Below are 27,076 nucleotides of genomic sequence, written 5' to 3' on the forward strand. Positions count from 1 at the left end.
TTCTTGTGTACTTGTAATCCATCCATTTTCTAAAGCGAAACTTCTCAGTATGTGACGAGTTCCACTAGTGGTTTGCGGGCTCCCTCTAGTGGAATACAAAAATATCACTGAAAAAAATATTTAAACGGTGCAAGATGTTTGTGGATTCAACTTTTTGATTTTATTTTATTCAGTACAGTATATTTAAGTACAGTGTGGTTGTATTCAGTTTTAAGCACAAAGTCTATTTTTATTTTCCTTATTTAGGTGCAGTGTTAAATGTTCACACTGTGCATCCTTGGAGGGCCAAGTATTTTGATTTTATTTTATTCAGTACAGTATATTTAAGTACAGTGTGGTTGTATTCAGTTTTAAGCACAAAGTCTATTTTTATTTTCCTTATTTAGGTGCAGTGTTAAATGTTCACACTGTGCATCCTTGGAGGGCCAAGTATTTTTTGAGGTGGTACTTGGTATAAAATGTTTTAGAAACACTTTCCTAGAGCACTTAGCCTCATTAAAGTCACAGATGACCTGGAGCTTATCCCAGCTGACTTTGGGTGAGAGGGAGGTACACTCTTGACTGGTTACTATGCAATCACAGGACACACGCAGGAGACAAAACATCCCTTCACATTTACGTTCACACTTATGGACAATTAAAGTCAAGACAATTAGAGTCTTCAATTAAGCTAACATGAATGATTTTTGGAATGTGGGAGGAATCCAGGGGACCCAGAGAAAACATGCAAACTTCACACATAAAGAGGTCTGAGCCAAAAAAACAAATGCAGAATGGTTGTTTGGAGCAAAGAATTGTTATCCACATGCAGCAGTGTACTGTCCCCAGCCTATAATATGAATTTTTTTGCATAACTTTCTACATGATGATAAAATGGTAGTGAAAATACACTGAAGTATTGTTGCAGTACTTCACAACTTGGAACTGTTAATGATATAATTGGTGTGAAAAATAACTATTCCCACGATAGATATTTCGAACAAAGTAAATACAGTATGTACATTTTACCAAATCTTACCCATTCAACTTTTTATTAAAGTCTAAAATCAGCAGAAAATGCTAGAAAATAGAAAATGCAGCAGCAGTAATTGAGTTATATTTGGGATTATTATATTTGACAGCATCCTGTAGGCAGTGTCTGAAACATTTTGCACTAACCTGCTGCCTGCCAGAAGCACAACTTTGGCACTGTCCAAGCCTTTAGTCAGGAGCAGCTCGTGGACCACCACCTTTGTGATCAGAGACCTCATTAACATATTGTCATCTGACAACAAACACAACATTTTGGAGCATTAAAAAAGCTATTTACTATGCCACCTTTAAACATTATTATTTGTATTATTATTTTCTTTTTGATTGGTACACGGGCTTCTAATAAGGAGAATACCATCTCTGTCACTGAAGTAAGACGAACATCTTGTTTTGTTTCAAAGTAATGTTAACCATTGTCTGTTGTATGATTAACACGAGTAAGGATTAGAATTGATCAAAAACCTTTTCACTGAAATGTGACTGTATTACAGTGTACAGTACAGTATAGTGTCAGCTGTTTCTTTTCTTTTTTGGGGGGCGGGGGTGGGAGGGGGGGACTTGCAGTCGGACGGACGCGCACACTTTCTTTTATTGAACTTAAATGTTGGAAAAAAAACACATGGATCACAGTCCTGTAAGAAGGCTACAGTGTGTGTTGAAAGATAGCCTGTAGAGTGTATCACTGTCTTCCGAATGATTAAGTAGCTTTTATAGAGCAGTGCAGACTGGTGAAATAATACAATATAATGGCAAAAGGCATACATTCTAACAAGTGCTCATCTTCTCAAAGTATTGTTCTTAAGTCATGTAGTGACCTAGTGTTTTAGATGTATATGTCACACCAATAAAACTGCTTTATAAATTCATTGCTCACCATTATTGGCACCCATGAAGTTTAAATACTAAATGTGGAATATCTCCTGAAGAAAATGAAGCGAAGCGACACTTTTCTATAGAGAACTTGTGTTTGATACAGAAGAGCAAATGATAAACTATTTTATTGATGGATGAAACAAAAAAAATAGCTTTTTTAGCAAGGCACACAAGAAGTATGTTCACAGACGGCGTAATGAAGCCTTTAAGGAAAAGAATACCCTGCCAACAGTCAAGTCTGGTGGAGGATCCATAATGCTGTGGGGCTGCTTTTTTAAATCTGGTGCTGGAGGCCTTGACTGTACGACATGTATCATGAAATAAGAAAATTATGAAGAGATTTTTGAGCAAAGTGTCTTACCCAGTGTAAGAAAACGTGGTTTGAGGTGAAGATCATGGGTCCTCCAGTTATATATTGTTTTTGTTATTTTTGAAAACTGCTATGTTATAGTTATTCAGGAAAAACTCCTACGTCACAGCTTTCTGTTAAATGGGATAAATTGAGGAGTTTAACATTTTGGAATGGCCCGCGGCCCTGTATCTCACTAGAATAGATCCGCCCCTGCACTGAGCAGCAGTGCAATCTCATCTCCACATTCAGAACCAAAACATGAGCAATCTGTAGAGCTGACCATTTTTACTTCAAACTTGACAGAAAACAAGGATAATAGCGAATCACGTCCATGTCATTTTCTATTGTTTCTGAATCCTATAAACGTGTGATTTTCCACTTTTTGCAGTCAGATTTGCGCTGTAACACTCGGGAGTAATTTCCATCGTTGTCAAACTTCGAATGAATACTAACGTGAATGAAAACTCATCCCGTAAGAATCTGAAAAGTACGCCTGTAGACGTCATTGGCTCCGATCAAATAAGAGGTCCGTCGGCGTTCTTTTCGTCGTTCGCCATTCACTTTCACTTTCACTTTTCTCAGTCAGATTCGCGTTGGCACAACCACGAGTTCTTCGGCGAGGCGTCAACAAGCAGAGCTTCCCCAGTGAGTAGTACCAGTTACTAGTACTTAAAATGCACGAGCGGTGCATAAGTAGCCATGTGGCTCCTTTGAACCTGGTACCTGATTGGCCGACTGTCTAACCCCACACCCCCGACGCTGAGTACTCTTTACTTCATGCCAATAAGAAGACACTGCTCACGGAATAACGTGCACAAGTTTGACTGATGCCGTTGTGCGGGCCAACGTCATGCTGATTTCAAAATGATCCCGCAGGTTAGACGAAATTGCTCCATGGGCCGGAAGTGGCTCGCGGGCCGCGAGTTTAATCCAACTGTATTCGACTCTGACGTTATTTGAAGTCCTTCAAGCGATTGAAGCAGCATATTTTAATAGTTTTCATGTTTTTCGTCATCGCCAGTTCAGACCAGGCGTTATAAGTGGCAATAATAACCATTTATTTCTGGGACAGAAATCTCTGTATTTACATTTTAGTCAATAAAGGTTGTTCAAAGAAACACTGTGACGTCAAAAGACACAATGGCAGCCAGTGGTTCAGCCGTGACGGTCCTAACTCCAAATGGAAGACGACAGACCGTTAAAGTGTCCCCAAACACAACGTTATTACAGGTAATATACGTTTAAACAACAGTTCGCCTTTTCTGTTTGGGGCGGTTTTTTTTTCAGGATTAGAAATAACTATTTTGTTCTTAGTTAGCTTGTTTGGCTAACTGTAGCTAGCCAGTGACAGATCAGACTGTGTTCCTGGGTATTGTTTTCGTCGCATAACGTAATGTTATGCCTGTTAACATTTTAATTGTCTTTCGTGTAGGTGCTTGAGGAGGTCTGCAAGAAGCACGGATTCAACCCCGACAATCACGGTTTGAAGTAAGTAAGTAAGTGGAAATAAGTTACTTATTGAGGTTTAGAATTGAGCAGTGACTCAAAGTTAATGTTTTAATGTAGGTATACGATCTAGAAGCGTAAAATGTTTAAAAAACACACACACAAAAAAAAACCAGTCTTCATTTAGTTGTCACTCAGGGGGTTTGATGATCCACTGTATATTTCTCTGCACATTTATGTGGTCTTCCCGGTTGATGCCGACAAATCTAATATTCCCATTCACAGTTAGGTCACATCACAAGTAGCATTTTGACTTGCCCATAATGTACATTTAGTTAATTGGTGATTATGCTTTTAAAACGAAATTCTATGGACACCAATGACCTTTTTTGATAGGTTTCAGAGGACTGTTCTTGACCTGACGCTGCAGTGGAGATTTGCCAACCTGCCCAACAACGCTAAGCTAGAAGTGGTGCCTAGTACAAGGACACAGACCGCATCTGATTGTCAGGTAAGTTACAAGACTATGTGGGCACTATGGGCCATATTCCTCCATTTGCACATCAGTCCTTTTTTATCCGCCTGGACTTGTCACATTTCATCCATTGTTTTCCTGAACCTGTGAATGTCCTTGAAATCCATGAAAAAGACAGTGCATTTTAAATTTGAAAAGGCCTTCGACCAGCGGATGCAGTGTGTAGTCAGCCAGTTGGAACGTGTGGACCGCTCTGGCTACACTTAAGCTTTGAAGGAGAACATATTTTTTTTGTTTTTTGTTTTTTTAAATTAAAAAAAAAAAAGTTTTTTTGTTTTTTTATTCTGTTTGAAAGTAATCCAATAAAAGAAATGTAATCAGAATACTGCACATATGACTGTGCGTTTGGAGGTCTACAAAATGAAAAAAAGGGGGCGTGCCTTCCCACTCGATATCAGCAATCCTCAACCTTTTTTGTGCCACAGACTGGTTTTGACAGACATATTTTGACAGACCAGCATAGAACCAAACAAACAACAAAAAACCAGATAATTAAATATACAACTGAGCATTACATTGAGTCTAGTTGTAATTCGCAGAACACTGGATCCCTATGCTTGTTTCTCTACAAGGACCCCATCTGATCTTGTTGTGATCTTTTTTTCTGTAAAAAAACAAAATAAAACTCCAAAGGTTTGTCTTTTAATGCCGGCCAGAAGATGTTTGAAGCAGAATTGCTCCGTGCAGTTGTAGGTGAGCATCATAAAAAAACAGCAAAAAAAGTCAGCGAGTGTCGATATAATACGCCAATAAATATCACTGCTAAATAGCCAACTCACAGCTCCTCTATGCTCAACTCAATAAAATGTTTTGTTCAGTTTATCTGTGTGGCGGCGGCCACGCTGGTTAAGGACCCATTGATATGGTGGTGCACCTTCCGGATGCTTGACTTGCAAACACCTCTCAAGCGTGTTAGAGGAAAAGTACTCAAGTCGCTGGCCAGATTTGACAGGGAACAGCCACATTCTCGGGTTGCGCCACCCACAGTGTGTATCTGGTAGACTTGAGTCGATGGGAGAATCTGTGCAACCAGAAAAGCCTTTTCTTTTTATGCACATGGGAGAATACGGCCTAATGAGAGCTTGTCAGTCCAACTTCGTTCATATTGAATCATCCATCCATCCATTTTCTGAGCCGCTTATCCTCACAAGGGTCGCAGGAGTGCTGGAGCCTATCCCAGCTATCAACGGGCAGGATGCGGGGTACACCCTGAACTGGTTACCAGCCAATCACAGGGCACACATAAACAAACAACCATTCACACTCACATTCACACCTCGGGGCAATTTAGAGACTTCAATTAACCTACCATGCATGGTTTTTTTTTTTGGGGATCTGGGAGGAAACCGGAGAAAACCAACGCAGGCACGGGGAGAACATGCAAACTCCACACAGATCATGCAAACTCCACACAGAACATGCAAACTCCACACAAATCAAAGCTATATATTTAAAAATGTATTTCTTAATTGTTTACAAATAGTAAATGTTATTCGTTTGTTGTTGTTTTATCTTTCTATCATGGGACATGACACCCATGATATTTTACACGTCTGTGTTTTTTTTTAATGGGTTTCGATGGCTAGATTTATGGTTTTGCCGGGAGAGGTGGGCTTTTAATATCCATGTAAATTTCAAGTGACATATCCAATATGGCTGTGTTTACACTGAGGGCACGGATGAAACAACCCCCATCCGCAGATGCCCAAAGTACATGTAGCACAGTCAGCAGTCACCCATTGGTGTATGAATGTGTGTGTGTGAGTGGGGGAATGTGAGGGGTTTGTAAAGCACTTTGGGCACTGTGAAGGTGTAGATAAAGCGCTATATAAGTGCAGCCCATTTACCATTCTGTATTTTAATTGAGGTTTCATGTTCTGATTCTTGTGCTTATTTGAAATCTTTTGGCACAGCTTGCTTTTTGAGCGAGCATTTTTTTTTTTTCCACTAGCACTGTACCAGGTGTGTGTGTGTGTGTGTGTGTGTGTGTGTGTGTGTGTGTGTGTGAGACACACACACATACACTACAATATTGTTTTATTTAAATGGAAAACGAAGTAAATATGTGGGTTTACTCATTTCTCAGGTGCGGATTGCGCTGCAGATGGAGGACGGCTCTCGTCTTCAGGGTTCCTTTTCTTGTGGGCAGAGTCTTTGGGAACTGCTGACACATTTTCCACAGATCAGGTATGTGTTGGGCTGGTTTAATGTGTGCCCTCTGCCTTTGAAAGATGAAGTATGATTTTGTTGTTGTTGTTTTTTATTTTCAGTCCTAAACTTTACAAAAATCACTCTGCTTGACCTCACTGTGTCCAGTACAGTAGTTCTTAACCTTGTTGAAGGTACTGAAGCCCACAGGTCTTTTGTCGTAGTCCTGTAAATATCTGACCGCCATAGTTTTAGCCTTGCCGCGTGTCTTATGACGTAGTACTGTAAATATCTGACCGCTAAAAGTTATTTAAAAAACAAAAACATGGCAGCGGTGTGGGACACACAACCCGTAATGCCTGGATCAGACTAAGACAAATTTGGTCTTTCACGATTGCACTATGTCAGACTACTGCAATAAAATCTACCACCGATACCACCACATCTCGTCTTTTACGATCACTGGGCTTTATCTTGTCAACTCAAACGCGACCGGATACACTCGTTACTGTGGTGACAACGACAACAATGGATCGCACCGCACGTATTATAAGAACAAAATGGGGAAAAAACGTGTGGTGGTGGTCACCGATGCTCAGGAGAGGACTTTCATTCAAGGATTGCTTGAGGTATGTTCATGTACTTTTAATACGATACGGCTCGCAAGCAGGCAACAAAACATTATGTAGCCTAGCAAGCTAGTGCTAGCACTAACAATTGTACGAAAATATGAGGGCGTTCTGTTGAATCATGCTCTAAAGTTTCCGTGTGTGTGTGAATTACAATAAAGTAACTTAATTACAGTAAGTTAGCACCCATTATTTCTGTCATGTTGTAATGTTGGTTTGACCTGACTGATTAGAATACATGACCTGACTAGAGAATACTTTTGAATATACTCAGTATACAATGCACAAGTACAGTGGGTACGGATAGTATTCAGACCCCCTTAAATTTTGTCACTCTTTGTTATATTGCAGCCATTTGCTAAAATAATTTAAGTTCATTTTCCCCCCTCATTAATGTACACACAGCACCCCATATTGACAGAAAAAAACAGAGTTGTTGAGATTTTTGCAGATTTATTAAAAAAACAAAAAACTGAAATATCACAAGTATTCAGACCCTTTTGGGTGCTGTCCATTTCTTCTGATCATCCTTGAGATGGTTTTACACCTTCATTGGAGTCGAGCTGTGTTTGATTATACTGATTGGACTTGATTAGGAAAGCCACACACCTGTCTGTATAAGACCTTACAGCTCACAGCGGATGTGAGAACAAATGAGAATCATGAGGTCAAAGGAAATGCCTGAAGAACTCAGAGACAGAATTGTGGCAAGGCACATATCTGGCCAAGGTTAAAAAAAAAATTCGGCTGCACTTAAGGTTCCTAAGAGCACAGTGGCCTCCATAATCCTTAAATGGAAGACGTTTGGGGAAACCAGAACCCTTCCTAGAGCTGGCCGTCTGGCCTACCTGAGCAATCGGGGGAGAAAAACCTTGGTGAGAGAGGTAAAGACAAACCCAAAGATCACTGTGGCTGAGCTCCAGAGATGCAAATGGAAGAAAGTTCGAGAAAGTCCAACCATCACTGCAGCCCTCCATCAGTCGGGGCTTTATGGCAGAGTGGGCCAACAGAAGCCTCTCCACAGTGCAAGACTCATGAAAGCCCGCATGGAGTTTGCTAAAAAAAAACCTGAAGGACTCCAAGATGGTGAGAAATAAGATTCTCTGGTCTGATGAAACCAAGATGGAACTCTTTGGCCTTAATTCTACGCGGTAAGTGTGGAGACTAAGCGGTAAGTGTGGAGAAAACCAGGCACTGCTCATCACCTGTCCAATACAACAGTGAAGCATGGTAGTGGCAGCATCATGCTGTGGGGGTGTTTCTCCAGCTGCAGGGACAGGACAACTGGTTGCAATACAAGGAAAGATGAATGCGGCCAAGTACAGGGATATCCTGGACAAAAACCTTCTCCAGAATGCTCAGGACCTCAGACTGGGCCGAAGGTTCACCTTCCAACAAGACAATGACCCTAAGCACACAGCTAAAATCACGAAGGAGGGGCTTCAAAACAACTCCGTGACTATTCCTGAATGGCCCAGCCAGAGCCCTGCCTTAAACCCAAATGACCATCTCTGAAGAGACCTGAAAACTGGCTATCCACCAACGTTCACCATCCAACCTGACAGAACTGGAGAGGATCTGCAAGGAGGAATGGCAGAGGATCCCAAAATCCAGGTGTGAAAAACTTGTTGCATCATTCCCAAAAAGACAAATGGCTGTATTAGCTCAAAAGGGTGCTTTGAGTAAATACTGTGCAAAGGGTCTGAATATTTATGGCTGTGTGATATTTCAGTTTTTCTTTTTTAATAAATCTGCAAAAAATTCAACAATTCCGCTTTTTTCTGTCAATATGGGGTGCTATGTGTACATTAGGGGGAAAATGAATTTAAATTATTTTAGCAAATGGCTGCAATATATAACAAAGAGGGAAAAATTTAAGGGGGTCTGAATACTTTCTGTATGGACTGCATATACAGTAAATGAACAAGTCATTTAAATAGACACATTGCTCCATCCTACAATCCTCAAAGGATTGTTAGCTAGGATACCGATGCAAGCTTGCCAATTTTTTGAAGTGGTTGAAGTAGGATGGATGCTTTTCCCACCTGTTGGGCAGAAATCACTTCAGCAACCCCTCTCCTACTAGATGCGCCATCTGATGCCACTGCGACACCTGTCTGAACTCGAGGCGCATTACTGCGAGAGTAAATGCACACATTGCTCCTCGACGGAACATGTGTTCCGTCATCACGCAGCACATAATGTATTGGTTCGTCGACGCTGCGCTGCGCCCTGCTAAATGCAGTGTGAAAAGGCTTTTACAGTCAGACACGCAAGCACGCATTGCATGTTCCTTCTCCTCCACTGAACCCCTGAGACTGAGTCACCACTTTGTTTGGTTTGATTCAATTTTATTACCAAATCACAACAGAAGTTGTTTCAGTGCACTTTACACACGGAGCAGATCTACCACACTCCTCACTTATTAAATGACTAACTGACGAGAGCAAGTGCTAGGGGCCTGAGGCAAGGAAATATTCCCTCTTTGGAAGAAACCTCGAGCAAATCCGTGACATATGAAAGTAAGGCATTTCAATTAACCCTGCCTCAATTATTTCCCCTTTCTCCAGCTTGTCAGAGCTGTCTGGGTCCACTCCTGTGTGTGTTTACATGAGAGATGAGGTATGGAATGTACAGTACATTTATATGTAAAGACAGCAGAAGTATTTTGTGTGACATCCAGCTGTTAGAGCATGTGTGTGTTTGTGTGTAGGTGTGTGGCGAAGAGGCCCTCAAAAAGGCCACTCTGAAGTCTTTAGGCCTTACTGGTGGAAGTGCTATTGTTAGGTAAACTGGCCATTGAGGTTTACCTGTGATTTCAGATTCATAACCATCAATCTCAGTAAGTCATTTAATTCTGTTGTGTTTATACTTTGCTCTTGACAGGTTTTTGCTGAAAAGGGAAAAAGCACCAGGAGAAGATTGTATGGACACAACTGAAGTTACTCTTGTGCCAGTTCCCCCTGCTGTCAATGAATGCCCCAAAAGCTCAGCTTCTCAGCTTGATCCTATTCCTTCACGTTCTGAAATCTCAGTGCTCACACGAGACTGCTAAAAACTCTAACCCTGCTCAGTTAAGAGAAACTGTACCCGTTCTCACTCCTGTTTCTTCCACTAGTACACTTCCTGTTCAACAGGAAGGTGTTCAAAAAATCCAGGATACAGTTCTATCCAAGGCTCTTCCTGTAGTAAGAGAAATGCCAGAAACTTGTGGTGAGGAAGCAGGGCCATCAGGGCTGAACTCCCAATCATCATCATCATCATCATCTTCTGATCCTGTGGTGCCATTCATTCCTTTTTCTGGAGGGGGACAGCGCCTCGGCGGTCCTGGAGAAAGTGCAGTTGGACGCACACTCTCCTCGTCTTTATCGTCTTCATCACTGTCAATGTCTGCCATAGAATCCCCCAAAGCCAAGAAAGCCAAGCCTTCCCACAATTCTGCCACCAAGGTACATGATGTGTGAAAATGGATCTGTTATTACTTTTCGTTGTTGTATATACAGTGGTACCTTTTACTTATGAGTGTCCCAACTTTTGAGTTTTTTTTGTTATGAGCTCTGTGGTTTGGTCTGTAAGCTTAATTAGTCTATTGCTTGCAAACCAGCTAAACTACATGCCTGTCGCAAGCTAGGATAAATAGAAATGGGTTAAGTCAGAAACGGCATCCATCCATAAAAACCTACACCAAAAATAGCAACTCCAAAAACGGAAAAGCTGGGAAGATATAGATTCTTTTACTGTCCAAAAATCTTGCTAAATCACCTTTTACATACTTAGCTCACACTTTTTTTATATAATTAATTTTGCCTCGAATAGACATTTTCTAATCAGAAATTCTTTTTCTGCAGCATCAACCCACTGCCAAAACGTCAGAGGAGATTATGGATGGAGCTGTAAAGTTCTTGGAGGTAAAGACTTCACTTGTAATCTTTAGATGAAACTTGTTGGGAATTTGTCACGTCTTCATCTTGGCTTTCACTCTCTCTTGCTGCAGCCAGTGGAAAGAGAGCCTCTTATCTACCACCTGGAGCGCATGTCACATGGCTCTAAAGATGACGTGGAGCTGCCAGATGAGTTCTTTGAAGTGACCATGGATGATGTACGCAAGCGTTTTGCCCAGTTAAAGAGTGAGAGGTTAGTGGATGAAAGCGATAATCAGTGAGACAGAATATCAATCTTACAATCAGTTAGTTGTTATCTGGGTACATTGTTGATACACCAACCGTAAATACCCTCACAGCAACTGTCAAATTGTAAACCACTTCACTTGATGAGGATTTTGACTTGTCAGTGTCCACATTCAACTTTGTCCTGTCCACTGCAAAATGACCAATTAGAATACCTTTTATCGTTACATCTGTCAAACACATTTTAGATCGCATCTACACAGAAATAGTGTGCTGATGACTTCTAATAAAAGAAAAAAGAATTGCCAAACAGAATCTGATTGATGCCTGCAGGTCAAAATCAGGTATCTATAGCATTAATGAGAATACAATTGATGCAGAATACAATGTGAATTAATAATACATTGTTTTGACATTTTCTGAGATTTGACTTTATCAATAGTTTAAACATTGGTAGAAACATAAATCAGAGATTACTCATTTCTATCTGCCTTTGTCAATATGATGTTTTAATGCTGTAAACCTAGAGATGAAATAAGATGTTCCCAGTTTAAAATGTTTGACTTTTACTGTTTGACAGCCTTGACGAAAAGTGCATATTTCTATTCAGTTGATTACATTACTTTGTTGTATACTTTATGGACTATATTCTCCCATGTGCATAAGAGGGGAAAAGGTGCAGCTGTGCGCTTTTCTGGCTGCACAGATTCTCCCGTTCCCTTAAATCATTTACGTGCTCTCTAGCCAGATACACACTTCGGGTGGCGCAACCCTTAAAGCAGGATGTTCCCTGTCAAAGCTGGCTTTCCGCGCATTCTCCGTCGGACTTCAGCAGTTTTCCTTTTACACACTCCAGAGGCTGTAGTAAGTCCGGCGCCCCTTAAAGGTTAAACATCATTTTGACCAGGAGACACTTATAAAAGATACTTTTAATCCCAATGAGATTTTACTGGCTAAATACATCTTAAATATAATTTAAACAAACATGGTTGCCGGCCACTTAAAGACAAACCTTTGGAGTTTATTTTTTTTTTATTTTTGTAATTTTTTTAATTTATTTTTTTTATATAAAGTGTAGGGTTCCCACTATTACGACAACTATATACATTGTAGTGGTGCAATGGTAACTTTTATATTTAATAATTTGTTTTATTTTCTTCTATGCCGTCCGTCAACATGTCTACTCAATAAAGTGACTTCCTCGGTCTGTGGTGCAAAGGTTTGGCACCGCTGATCCAGCCCTTTTTAGTCAATGGATCTCCAACATGCATTAAGCACAGTTGTCTTGTAGTATTATTGCATTTATTTCCTACTGAATAAAAAAAGCATGCTCTCCTTCAAAGTGTTACCGTGTTAGCACTGTGTGTTCATCTCTTCTGCCTGATGATACAACCACTATGTAAGGTATTTTCATGTGTAAAGTGTGCTATATTTGTGTAATGGATTTCGATGACATTCAAAAGTCTCAGGAAAACTCTGTGCTCCATGATTTACAGCCAGCCTCAGAATTCAATTAATCACGTCTCTTTTGTGTTTGTGCACTTATTCATTGCTTACATGTAGTTGGTGTGTCAGAGGTCTGTACAGAATACACATAGAGCTGAAGTGTGCAAGCCTTGGCATGTAAAAAAAGACTTGCACGCGAACAGGAGAATATAGCACTATGTGCACAAAAAGTATATGTATAATATCGTATGATTATTATATTACAGTAATAGTGTGTAATATAGTGTTACATTACATTTATCCTGTACTGGTAATCGGTTCCAGTAACACTTCATTGTTGTTTGTTATACCTTTTTAATTGCAAATTAAAATAATGAGAGAAACTGCAGATGTTTTTTATGAATGTGGCCAACAACATTGTGTGGGCTGTCAAAAGCTGTTCTCGTTCATAAGACACTGCAAAGGCTTCAAAATGTACCTTTGGGTTACCAAGCATGCTTTATGTAGACTTTTATTTTTCAGCCAACAACCAAACACGAGGCCTCATACATCCTTTTTTATCTTTGTCTGGCACCCTAATTATTTACTACTACAATGGAAATGAATGCAGGTACCAAAGGTGATGTTAAGCAGACCACGGAAATTCATCTCGACCACTAACACGCACACGTTCATACGTTACCTTTCTCTGTGCTCTGCTCTCTCTGTCCAAAGTTGGAATCAACCCTCTGTTTTTTTTTTTTTTTTACGCCACTCATAACTTCATTGCTCTTTATCCATTTTTTTCTGTCAGGAAATTGTTGGAGGAGACACCACTAATGACTAAAACTCTACGAGAAACACAGATGAAGGAGAAGATGGACAGATACCCCAAAGTGTGTACACACGCTACATGTAGATTTCTGTTTTGAGACGCATACGATTGTAATATGTCCGCTTGTGCTGTTTCTCCAGGTTGTGCTGAGGATTCCAGTTTCCAGATCGACACGTTCTACAGGGTTTCTTCAGGCCCCTCGAGACAGGTTTGTGTGCGCCCGTGCGCTTGAAGTCGTTCACGTCGGCTGGTAAGCTGCAGGTATGGCTGCAATGTTAAAGCTATTTGTGACTTCCTTGCCACGGTAATGACTGAAGCCACACCAGAGATGTTAAGAACGAGACAGGGCTATGACTGTGAACCAGTTCTTCCCAACAGCAACAACAAATCAGAGAAGCATATTCTGATTTGTATTTTTTTATTTTTTTTCTAGTTGGGGCTTTAACAAATTTTGTAAGGAGCCACTTGGAGGATCCAAACCTCAGTTTCTACCTCTGTAAGTGCCTTGAAGTTAGATGCTTCCCCCACACCCCCCATATCCTTTTTGTAAATTTATTTTGAAACCACCATCTCTACCAGTTAGTTTATCGTTAGAGCATGTTGGATATAATGGTCTACTTTAGTAGACTGACTTCGTTAATGATCAAATGTGTTTGGTTAATCCAGTCAATCCAAAAGTATCAAACAGTGTTCGCTCACTAAGTAAGTAAGTGCCGATTTACCTGACAATCAGGTGATAACTAATTAAACTGTACATCCTAACCAAAGCACTGAAAGTATCAGTGAAAACATGTTCCCAAATGCTTTTGTATGATAGTATTCCAAAAACGATAGCGCAATTGTCAGTATTGTACTGTTGTCAGTGGACGGGGCATATGTTTGTGTTACCTTCTTAACTTGTTCGCTTGTCTAAAATTATAACCGATACAACAAACACAGAAGCAGCTGTCATTTTGATTTGCACTCAGATCACAATCATTCACACACTGTGACGTCTGGCTCACCAAATAATATTAATTGTTTCCTCCCACATCCCAAAAACATGCATTAATTGGAGACTCTAAATTGCCCGTAGGTGTGACTGTGAGTGCGAATGTTTGTTTGTTTGTATGTGCCCTGCGATTGGCTGGCAACCAGTTCAGGGTGTACCCAGCCTCCTGCCCGATGATAGCTGGGATAGGCTCGAGCACGCCCGCGACTCTAGTGAGGAGAAGCGGTTCAGAAAATGGATGGATGGATTAAAATAAGTATAAACGTGTAAAGAACACTACATTTTAGCTATGTCCAACAACTTCATTTGCTTTCAATTTCTTTTCAGTTTTCACTCCCCCGAAAAAAATTCTGGATGATCCTGCTGTCACACTTTTCGAGGTAAGAGGCATCACATGGTTGATAGTTCTGCAAGTGCAACTATTTTAATACAAGGATTAGATCTAAACAAAGAGAACTGGACAATCACCATCAATACACACATGCTGATTGACTCTTCAAAGACCTCTTGCTCCTACTTGTACTCCCATGTTTCCCCTCACCCCTGTCCTTGACCCCAGCAGGAGTTGGATTTTACCCTGAGTGGCACATGCGGTTATTACAGGCCTCACTTTGAGCAATGCAACCGTGCACATACATAAACACATGCACACACGGAGAGCAACACGCAGAGCCATTCTCATACTGAAGTGAAGGAAAGTACTGATTGAAATCTATGAAGTGTAATTAGGCCAAACGTGACGCACACACACACGCACACATTCTCTCTCTTAAGTATGTTGGCGTGTCTTGCCTTTAACTCATTCACTGCCAGCCTTCCCAGTTAACATGGATATTTGACTTCTAAAGCCGTCAATGGCAGTGTTAAATGGCGTGGCCTAGAGAGTACAGTGTAGATGGATGGATTGGAGGCGCTCCTGCCAGAGGACGGCAGTAATGTCAGATGCCCGGTCATTTTCAAAGTAACATGAATGGCACACATACAGGTTTTTAATTGAAATGTTACTCCAGCGACATGTCTAATATACAACCAGTTAACAGCAGCGCTTATTGGATGGACTTCATTTGATATCATTGCGGGGCAGCTCGTCAGCTGCACAGTTCTAAGGTTCAAGATTTAAATCTCAGCTCCAGCCTTCCTGTGTGGAGTTTGCATAGTCTCGCCATGCTTGCGTGGGTTTCTCCTGGTACTCCGGGCTTCTGACACATTGCAAAATCATTCATGTCAGGTTTGTATTCTAAATTGTCCATACGTCAGAATATGAGTGAGTCTATACTGGGGGCTGCTAAGAAAATGGATGTTCATAATTTAGACACCCGTTATTTAAACCATGCAAACTTTTTTGACCCAACCCCCCTAAAAGAATCAGAATAGAAAATCGTTTTGAACCGGAATCGAAATGAGGAGCCACAATTGGGACCGGAATTGCTGAAATGCAAATGATGCCCAACCCTAATGATTGGTGTTTCTAGTTGCTCAGGTGTTACCTTTTAGATTAATTGCTTAAACATTAGATAGTGCTTGATTTTGGCTTTGGGTTTCACCTGTGAAAAAAGCATTTGCTGTTAAGGAAACATGGAGACCAGAGAGCTGTCTATGGGAGAAAAGCAAACCATTTTGAAGCTGAGAAAAGAAGGAAAATTGATCAGAGCTATTGCACAAAGATTGGGCATAGCCAATACAACACTTTTTAATTTCCTGACAAAGAAAGAAACTACTGGTGTACTGTGCAACAGACATCGAACAGGTCGGCCAAGGGTATCAACAGCAGTTGATGACAGAAACATTGTGAGAACTGTGAAGAAACACCCAAAGACAACAGTCAGTGACATCACTGTCATCCTCCACAGGGCAGGGGTGAAGGTATCACAATAAGAAGAAGACTTCGAGAGAAGAAATATGGAGCCCATACCACAAGATGCAAACCACTCGTCAGCAAAAAGAATCCCAAGCCCAGATTGGATTTTGCAAAGAAGTACAGAGATGAGCCACAGAAGTTTAGGAACAAAGTTTTATGGACTGATGAGACCAAGATTAACTTCTGCCAAAGTGATGGATCTCAATCAATCTCATCTGTGAAGTGTGGTGGAGGTAATGTCATGGCTTGGGCTTGCATGGCTGCTTCTGGAATGGGCTCACTAGTCTTTACTGATAATGGAACTCATGATGGTAGCAGCAGAATGAATTCTGTATTCTACAAACTCATTTTGTCTGGCAATTTATAGAAAAATGAATCCAAATTAATCGAGAGAAGCTTCATCATGCAACAAGACAATGACCCAAAGCACACTGACAACACAACAAAGGACTTCATCAGGGGGAAAACGTGGATGGTCTGGCCAAGTCAATCACTGCACCTTAACCCATTAGACCATTCATTTTACTTCTTGAAGAGGAGACTGAAGGGAGAAACCCCGAGAAACAAACAAGAACTGAAAGAGCCTCCAGTAAAGGCCTGGAAAAGCATTTCAAATGAATAATGCAACAGTCTAGTGAAGTCAATTGGTTGCAGCCTTATTGCCAGTAAGGGTTATGTCACCAAATATTATATGTTATTCACTTGAAGTTAATTTAATAATGTCTGTCCCAGTACTTCAAACAAAAGGTGCTCTGTACTGCGTTGTTCAACACATCTAGATGTTAATACTATGAAATAAAAGATGGAATTCTGAACTTTCTGAAACCCAAATGTCTTCAGTGTACAACAAAAACAAAGGAATTGACCTTGCCGTTCCAATACTTTAGGAGGCGACTGTAAATTTAGCAGGTAGTTGTTTTATTGTACATGTTTGAGATTACGGTCTGAAAAAAGGTACAGTAACCTCTGGAACAGGGGTTATTCACTTGTGTCAAATGTGACGTGTGCCTGTTTCTACTGTTTAGTTGTATGGTGGATAATACCAGCCTGTCTCTGGACCATTATAACAATTACAACCATTAAAGCATCACGAGACACGTGTCGTGCCAACCAATATGACTGAGGCTCATTTCGTGGTCTGCTTCAAAGCACAACACTTAAAAGTGTGAGATTACCAAGAAAATAAACAATCGAGTACTTTTTTGTGTGCATTTTTTTGCTATAATTAACCCACGTGCCAACCATTCTGTAATGTTACCTGTCTTAATGACTTGTCACCAGGCCAACCTGTTTCCTGGTGCTCTGGTGTACCTCGGCTCAGACGTGAAGACAGGTTTCTATTGGTTTCATTTTATTTTATGACCATTTAAAGTAGAATCCAGTGTTGAATGTTATCTTTAACTTGTGTCTATTTGTGTGTGTCAACAGAATTCTACTTAAAGAGGGAACTTCTCAAATCTTCTGTCTCGGCTTTGCAAGCAAATGAATCCATTGCAAGGTACGTAGATACATGTGTGTGGTTTATTCACTGGAACCACTAAATTGGAAAGTCCTTGAGTTCGTATAAATAGTTTTTTTTTTTTTTTTTTTTGTAGTGGGATCTCTCTGAAGTCACAAACAATTTAACCACCATTCATTACTTCTTGCAAGACCTCAATTTAGCAGGCAACAAAACTGAGCATTTTGTTTTATCTTTGGCTTTCTTTTTGAGACAGCGTCATTCATGACATCACAAGAGTTATCAGCATTACGCACGACACCTGAGTATCACAGAAGAGCTCAGTTTCAGTTCAGCAAGAGGAAAAAAATTAACTGCATCTACACAATTGGTCAAAGTTATTTGGTACCCTTCTGTTAATGCAAAAGAAACTGGTCACTGAAATACTATAACTTGAAACTGACAAAAGTACTTTTATTAAACAATGAAAATCAGACATTGCTTTTGAACTGTGGTTCATGAGAATCATTTTTAAAAACAAACAAATGAAACCGGCCTGAACAAAAATGATGGTACGTGTAATATTTTGTTGAAGAACCTTTTGAGGCAATCGCTGCAGTCAAACGATTTTTGTAACGTTCAATGAGACTTCTGCACCTCTCAGCATGTGTTTTAGCCTACTCTTCATGAGCAAACTGCTCTAGTTGTGTCAGGTTTGAGGGATGCCTTCTCCAGATGGCATGTTTTTCTCCTTCCTCAGATGTTCAATATTATTTAGATCAGGATCCAATGTTTTGCTCTTTGCCAGTCTTGGGTATTTTTAGCTGTATATTTTGGGTCATTATCCCGCTGACGAGGGTTTTCTCCGGGTACTCTGGTTTCCTCCTACATTCCAATAACCTGCATAGTCGGTTCATTGAAGACTAAATTGGACGTAGGTGTGAATGTGAGTGTGAATAGTTTGTTTATATATGCCTTTTTCGATTGGCTGGCTAGCTGTGATAGGCTCCAGCACACCCGCAATCCTAGTGAGGTTAAGGGGTACAGAGAATGGAGGGATATCCTGTTGTAAGACCCATGACCTGCAACTAAGACCAAGTTTTCTGACACTAGACAGCACATTTCTCTCCAGAAGGCCTTGATAGTCTTGAGATTTCATTGTATTTTCAAGAGTGGTGTCCTCCTTGGTAGTCTCCCGTGTAGTCCACTTTGGTTCAAACAACAATGAATGGTGGGATTTGACACTGATGTACCTTGACCTTGGAGTTTATCTTTAATTTCTTTGCAGGGTGTTCTGTGCTCCTTGGTTAACATTCGTGCAACGCGTCTCTTCAATTAGTCATCAATTTCCCTTTTGAGGTCACATCCAGGAAGGTTACCTACAGTCCCGTCAACCTTTAAACTTTATCGTTTTTTTTTGGTTTTTTTTCACAATATTAATTTTTTAATTGCTGATTTCGTGGGTCTTATGAGCTGGAACCCCACATTATGTAAAAATAAACACAAAGATACTTGAACTTGTTTACATTGGGGGCCTTGAATCTATAATCTATGAAAGTTTAACTTTTTGATGAAAGCCCGATGTATGAAATATGTATGGTGGAACTAAAGAAAAATGGAGAGTATGTCTGAGTATGAGGCTAGACTCCGGCTCGACTGGCCGAAAGACCCCAGAGAAAACGGGGGCAGCCAAGGTTCACCATTTTTATGAAAGGTCACCCCTTTTTCTTACTCACCATTTGGTTATTACGTTTAGCAGAGATATTTTCTCGTGCTATACACTCTATGACAAGATTTTGACATTGGTTGTTGTTGGTGTCTCGTTTATCTTTCCAGTTTAACAATATTGTTTTTTTTAACGATTGCTAAAATTCGTTAAAGGGGTAATTGGTTCGTCTCAAAATCGGGATTATGCTAGATTGGGGCGGACATGATATGGTGCTGATTGAGATTGTGTGGTGTCTAGATTTCTGCCCCAAGATGATAAAGTGGCTGGAATAATCGGATTCTTAAAAAATATATATATATAGTTTTAGACTTGTGCTGCTAAATGGGAGGTCTGAAGGTTTGGTGCTATTGCAGTTTTTCTGTTCTAGATCCAGCCGCAATTGTTGTTCAACATTGGATGTAACCACTTAATGAGGTTCTGTATTTGGCTAGCGAAGTAATGTTTGAAGTTGGGTACGTCAAGTCACCCTTCTGGTTTACTTTTCTGAAGAGTGAGTAGGCTAATTCTATTTTTTAAATATATTATTATATATAATTGTAATATATGCACGTAACCTCCATTAAGTTTTCAACCATAGATTAGCTAAAAATGAGGTTTTTATGACTCATATTGAGTCAAAATGTAATCATTTTGACCCCACGGGGTGAGATCTTGCGTGGCGCGCCAGATCGAGGGAGATTATCAGTGATCTTGTTTGTCTTCCATTTTCTAATAATTGTTCCCACAGTTGATTTCTTCACACCAAGCTCTTTACCTATTGCAGATTCAGTCTTCCAAGCCTGGTGCATGTCTACAATTTTGTCTCTGGTGTCCTTTGAGAGTTCTTTGGTGTTGGCCATACTGGAGTTTGGAGCGTGACTGTTTGAGGTTGTGGACAGGTGTTTTTAATACTGATGAGTTCAAACAGGTGCCATTAATTCAGGTAACGAGTGGAGGAAAGAAGAGCCTCTTAAAGAAGAAGTTACAGGTCTGTGAGAGCTAGAAATCTTGCTTGTTCGTAGGTGACCAAATACTTATTTTCCACAATAATTTGCTAATAAATTCTTTAAAAATCAGACAGTGGGACAAGATAAAGCCCCGTGATCGTAAAGACGGGATGCGATGGTATCGGAATACATTTTATTGCAGTAGTCTGGCATAGCGCAATTGTGAAAAAACAAATTTGTCTTGTAGTTTGATCCAGGCATGACATCTTGTCTGTCCCACACCGCCGACATGTTTTTTAAAAAAGATAACTTTATTGGTTGTAAGATATTTACAGTACTACATCAAAAGACATGTGACAAGGCTAAAAATAAACTAGCTTTTGGATTCAAATATACTGTACACGATGGCACCGCGGAGTAAATGTCTTTTGCGGAGCATTGATCGGATCTGCGAATTATGACAAAGCCGATCAGCCGATCAGATTGGTGTAAAGTGTAGTTTTATGTCACTTTGTGATTCTTTGTTTAGGTTGGCACATGGGTAAAAGTTCATTGAGCTCTTTTTGGCTGTGGGGGCTATGCTAGTGATTTCTACCATATAACGTTATAATGGGTTTATCTGACGGTTAACATGAGCTAACTTTGATAAACCTGTTAGCTAACGCTAATCTGTGCTTCCAACAACATCGCAGCTCTGTGTAGCTTTTGGCTTTGAGGGATAATGGTTTTGTGCAGTCCAGACGCGGCTCGCAAAATAAGAAAATAGCAGCTCTTTGCCTAGGTCGCTACCAAGTCATGGGTGGAGAAAGTATACCGGCAGTATTATTAAAATTAGTTAAGAGTGTGAATAGATTTTCTGACATAGGCAGGTCAAATTTACTTGGTTGCGTAATTTCAGGCACACCAGAGACACAAATATTTACATACTAGCAATTCAAAAGTGATTTTTCTACATCAGCAGACAAAACAGACTCCAGCCTCTTTGTAAAATCTGCCTTTGTTATGAAATTTGAATGTTAAAATGTAACCTTTCCATTGGGGAAAATGTTTCAAAATCCAAGCAAATCATCCATCCATCCATTTTCTGAGCCGCTTCTCCTCAGTAGGGTCGCGGGCGTGCTGGAGCCTATCCCAGCTATCATCGGGCAGGAGGCAGGGTACACCCTGAACTGGTTGCCAGCCAATCGCAGGGCACATTCAAACAAATAACCATTCACACTCACATTCACACCTACGGGCAATTTAGAGTTGTCAATTAACCTACCACGCATGTCTGGGTTATGGGAGGAAACCGGAGTGCCCGGAGAAAACCCACGCTGGCACGGGTAGAACATGCAAACTCCACACAGGCGGGGCCGGGGATTGAACCCCGGTCCTCAGAACTGTGACGCTCTAACCAGTCGGTCACCGTGCCGCCCAAACAAATCAGAGCTCAAATATCATCCCAGAATGTGTTGTTTTTTACCTGAGAAGTTCCACAGTGCGTGTTTTACATGTGTTGCATGTGAAAGTGTTTATATGCTTGCATATCATGGCAGGCAGCCTGTTTTCCTGTCACAAACATGTCATCAGTGGAATCTCTTTTATCCCCATGTATCCTCAGTTCTTCTGCTCACACAGACACAAAAGCATTTTGCGGCCCTTTTAAAGAGAGTTCATTTCCTGACACAGACTCCCACTTGTTCTCTCACTTCCTTGACAAGTTCATCACTTGTTGCACACCCAAACGGTACCTCACAAAAGTGGGTACCCCCCCCCCCCCATATTTGTAAATATTTGATTGCTTTTCATGGGACAACACTGAACAAACGATACTAGGGATGTCCCAATCACATTTTTTGCATCAGAGTCTTTGGTTTTAAGGATTTGCCGATGCAGAGTCCCGATCTGACAATGCATTAAAAAAGTGTGCATCCCATAAATAAAAGAAATGTAAATATTTTAAAAACAGGAGTGGGTTTTACCATATGAGCAAATACATGAAATATAGCCACGTGACATTTATGATAATAGAATGTTAACACTAAGCAAATTACAGACCAGTGTGCATGATGCTTAATAATATTTTAAAGTAATTGTATGGTGCATTTCTACATTTCCTTGGGGATATAAATGGCACCAATTTAGTGGAATGGCATTTAAACTTTAATATAGTATGGGGGATTGCTCTGACTGCATGGTAAACAATACATGTACATTGTTATTAATTATCTTAGCGTGTGTTTTAAAGCTATAATCTGCGATTTCTGGCGCCCCCTTACGCTGGAATTCAGCATTACAACAAAGCCTCCGTCGCTTCAATAAGACGTAGGCTAAATGCTTGTCCGGCCTCCTCCTCCTTCCAACCCTGCATGCTTTCTCCTTTCTCTATGACTCAGTCAACCTGCTCGCTGTCCATTTATGGGCCTATCCATTCGTAGGTAAAATACATCGTTTCTGCTGCGTCATTTTAGATGGCCACCATATGATCCAGCGTGGGAATGTATAGGATAGTCACAAAAAAGAAATTTGAAAAATATAGCAAGATGTGTCAGAAACTGATGGGATGAATCAGCATTCTGTCATCTACTCTTGTAGTGACGGTGAAAATTACTTTTTTTTTTTTTACAAAATATAGTTGGGAATTAGAGCTTTAAGGCTACGACCGTCCATGCAGCTACAGAGTTGATGGCATACATCACTTGCGTGACTATGCTCATCTACAAGCAACACTTGATTTGTGACCACAAACTTGCTTGTTAAAAAATAATTCACACTTGTTAATCTTTTATTTGAAGTGACGTTGTTTGAATGTGTCACAATTGTTATAACCTGCCTGACATTGTCTCGACTCGTTGACGACGCCATTCAGTGAGGCGGCTTTATATTTGGCTTTGCAAATTTATTTAGAAATGCAGTGTCTTTTAGCTTATGCTGAGAGTGGGCGGTGTGTGTGGCGTCTCCATATTTTTAACGAACGTGGTGCAATGGGCTAATAGAATCAAGGCACACTGAGTCGGTGTGTTTCTTGCGCATGCACACACACACACACAGTCTCTTTCACAGACGCTTATACATGTACTCAATCCCCGCCACCCCACCCAGAAAAGTTACATTGTGTAATATAAAGTAAAGCTATTACTGTTCCATTTGGCAAGCTATGTGTACCTTTGGATTCTTTTTTCACTTTGTGACATTTAAAATGTCAGAGAATGAATAAAAGCGATGTTTTTCACCCGATCTCGATCAGCTGAAAATCACGTGATCAACCCCAATTTCCGAACACGTGATAGGATTGGGACATCCCTAAATGACACGCACAACGCCAGCTTGTATAACTGTAAATTCACTGTCCCCTCAAAATAATTCAATACAATACACAACACAATTTGGACTCAATTTGGACATTTTGGGGTGTACTCTCTTTTGATGCCAGTGGTTTAGACACTAATGGCTGGATGGGACAGTAAATCTACACTGTTATACAAGCTGTACAATGACTACATTCTTCATTCTTCAGTGTCCCAGAAAAGAATAGGCGAGGGATGTACAGGACACCTACTATGTCGTCTATTTCCCTCCTAGCAGCTGTTTACTCTAGAAAACAAAAGTACAACATTAGGATTTTCCTTGTCAACCTTTTTTTTTTTTTTTCTCTCTCACCCCTTACTTGTCCCTCATCTCCAACCTACCTCCGGCATCCCAGCTGCATACTCCAGTCAACAAAACATTCTCCCAGTTCCTCAGACACTGAAGAACCGCTTCCTCCTCCGGAGCCAACTGCTGACACCTGTGCATCCACACAGGACAATCAAAACCAACCGTCAACAAACACCCAGACTGCGAAGCCCAGCAGATCTGATGTAGGCAAGGTGCCCAAGTGGCTCAAGCTTCCAGGTAAGGATGGAGCTCTACAGAGGAAACACATACACGCACATACACACGTTGCTTAGAATTTTGACATTTGATCCCAGACACTATGCTGACTAGATGTTCTGCATGCTTTGATAGCTTGAACTTAAAGCTCCCAAAAATGTGATTGGCCACAGTTAATTCATGACTTAACAAGAGGGACTATTACTTTTTCTCACAGGGCCAGGTAGCTTTGAATATTTTGCCTTAATAAATAAAATAATTTAAAAACGGCATTTTATGGGTTATCTTTGTCTATTTACTTTAGTTCCATTATCTTAAACAAAGTGGGGAAACTGAAAAAAAACATTAATATGAGAAGGGAGCAAATACTTTTTCATGTTACTATATATTGGTAAGCAACTATTCATGATAAGGTTAATCATTTTTTAAAATTTTTCCAGAAGCGCATTTGTGAGGTTACACACTGATGTTGGACGGAAAGGCCTGGCGCTCAGTCTCCACTCTAATTCATCCAAAAGTGTTCTATAGGGATGAGGTCAGGATTGTGCAGGCCAGTCAAGTTCATCCACATCAAACTCTCTCATCTGTGTCTTTATGAACCTTGATTTGTGCACTCATGCAGTCATGTTGGAACAAGAAGGGGCCATCTCCAAACTTTTCCCAGAAAGTTGGAGATCTCCAAAATATTAGCCCCTGAGCTCCAGTGAAAGGAACTTTGAATGCTTCAGCATACCAAGAGATTTTGGACAGTCAAACAGTTTGGGGATTACCCCTTCCTGTTCCAACATGTCTGTGCACCAGTGCACAAAGCAAGGTCCATAAAGACATGGAGGAAAGAATTTGGTGAAGGATGAACTTGACTGGCCTGCACAGAGACCTGCCCTCAACCCCATAGAACACCTTTGGGTTGATTTTGAGTGGACAGTGAGCCAGGCCTACTCATCTAACATCAGCGTGGGACCTCACAAATATGCTTCTGAAAGAATGGGAAAAAGATTCACATAAGATCACTTCTAAACCTTGTTGAAAGCCTTTCCACAAGAGTTGAAGCTGTTGTAGCTGCAAAGGGTAGACCAATATATTAAAACATATGGATTTAGAATGGCTAAACACTTAAAATCATGTGACTCAAGGCAGGTCAGTGAACACTTTTGGCAATATAGTGTAGTTCCTTGCTACCAAGATCCCACATGTTGGGACAAAAGCAATACTTTTTTTATATTAGACATGGCTTTGATGAGTTTTTCAGCTAATAACAGAGGATAGATTAGTAGTAGATCCCGAATATGCAGGGGAATACTGTAATGGGATTTCTCAATTTCTTTTGTATAAAACAAATTATTGTTGTCATTTTGATTATCTATGTTCCGTACAGGTAAGAAATAAGACTGACGGTGAGAAGTGCAACCAAGCCAGATGTCTGACACTCAATGCCTTGCACTTCGACCTCAGCTTTGTGACTGCTGCGCACTTAAATTCAACTTGAAAGATGCCTCTCACTTTGAACTGTGTGAGGTAATGAATGGCGGAGTGAAGAATTAATATTTGAAGAGAAGACAGATGTAATTTCAGTCTGGTTGATCTGTGTGAAGAAAGACTTCTGGATGTCTTTTATTCAACACAACTTAAGAATAGTTCAATAATTAAAAAAAATGCTGTTTGAACAATATGTGATATATTGTGTTGAATACTGATTTTTTTTTTTTTTTTTTATGACTACATTTTATTGGACTTTTGTTGGCAAACTGGTTGTTGTTTTCTACCACACACTGCCATTAAGCATAGGCATACATTTAATTTACTGTCATGACAATTGTTTCTGTGATTGACTTTTAGGATGTAAGGCATGGGTGGTGGGCCACGTTGTAGTTATAGCTGCACTGACGGGGAAACAACATAAATGTATAATCTCTAGATTGAATGTCTAGAATTAAATCAATCGTTTCTTATATTTAGGAAATGAACAATGCAGACAAGTGCAACACAATAAGAACAGGGCAAAGCTATAACATCTTTCCTCATCTCCATCAGAAGAGCCAGGCAGAGGCTGGATAAAAGCTGCTTAAAGTTGCAATTGTACTGCTCGAGCTTTGACATCTGGTAGCCAGGATCTGAGGTTCACTGTTTGTTTGTATACTTGGCATGTGTAATTACCTATGTTCCATGTGGGAACCCTATTAACCACCCTTTCATATTACATAATCCTCCTTGCATTTGGTTATCATTTTTATAGCTAGTTTTGAACAGAAGATGAGGTAAAATTGTGGCAGGGTTTCTTGGGCCACATAAAACGATGTGGAGTGCCGGATCTGTCCAGCGGGCCTTGAGTTTTACACCTGTCAGAAGTCACTGCTAAGACCACAGGCTCTTCCTAGTTACTCAAAGAAACATCCATCGCACTTTGTTGCACACTGTTGGTATCAAGGTTTTTTCCTGGGTAGCAATTTTAGACTTTTTTTTGTTTGTTTGTTTGTTTCAAACAATTTGTAGGATTGTCATTGCCAGTTGCAGTAGCACTGTTATTTGAATGAAAAATTCAAAGTTGCTGTTACCTTTTTGTGTGTGTGTGTGTGTGTGTGTGTGTTTTCTTTCAAACATGATTTTGGTGGGGTACATATAAATTTACAGACGTTTTAAAGCTGCAGTCATGGGTAAATGTGGGACTACACTCTATAGGACACCTGCAGGTGGAAACAGAGCTGAGGACAGACATCACAATGCAAAGTGCTCATCAGATGCGAGAATGGTTTCGACAAGGAGGTTAGAACAAGCACTTCTTCAGAAACCGTTCATCAAAGTGACATTTGGACTAATCTCTGATTGTGCACATGGTTTGAATATATACCACAGTTTCCCTATTGTACGACTACATATGGT

General features: G+C 40.4%; 1 protein-coding gene across 1 annotated transcript; it reads left to right on the forward strand.

Annotated features, from left to right (window-relative positions):
- The first annotated feature begins 2,883 nt into the window (after positions 1 to 2,883).
- aspscr1 (ASPSCR1 tether for SLC2A4, UBX domain containing) lies at positions 2,884 to 27,076 on the forward strand. Its single transcript, XM_061680530.1, is given in 19 exon segments — positions 2,884 to 2,902; positions 3,353 to 3,487; positions 3,690 to 3,745; positions 4,100 to 4,214; positions 6,325 to 6,425; positions 9,586 to 9,637; positions 9,729 to 9,802; positions 9,902 to 10,052; positions 10,054 to 10,464; positions 10,864 to 10,923; positions 11,010 to 11,149; positions 13,382 to 13,465; positions 13,543 to 13,610; positions 13,836 to 13,898; positions 14,721 to 14,773; positions 17,533 to 17,584; positions 17,680 to 17,749; positions 24,030 to 24,220; positions 25,575 to 27,076. Coding segments are annotated over 18 exon segments (1,842 nt in total). The 5' UTR covers positions 2,884 to 2,902; positions 3,353 to 3,397; the 3' UTR covers positions 25,586 to 27,076.

This window comes from Phycodurus eques, chromosome 6 (genome assembly GCF_024500275.1).
Source record: "Phycodurus eques isolate BA_2022a chromosome 6, UOR_Pequ_1.1, whole genome shotgun sequence".
In the NCBI taxonomy this organism is placed as follows: Eukaryota; Metazoa; Chordata; class Actinopteri; order Syngnathiformes; family Syngnathidae; genus Phycodurus; species Phycodurus eques.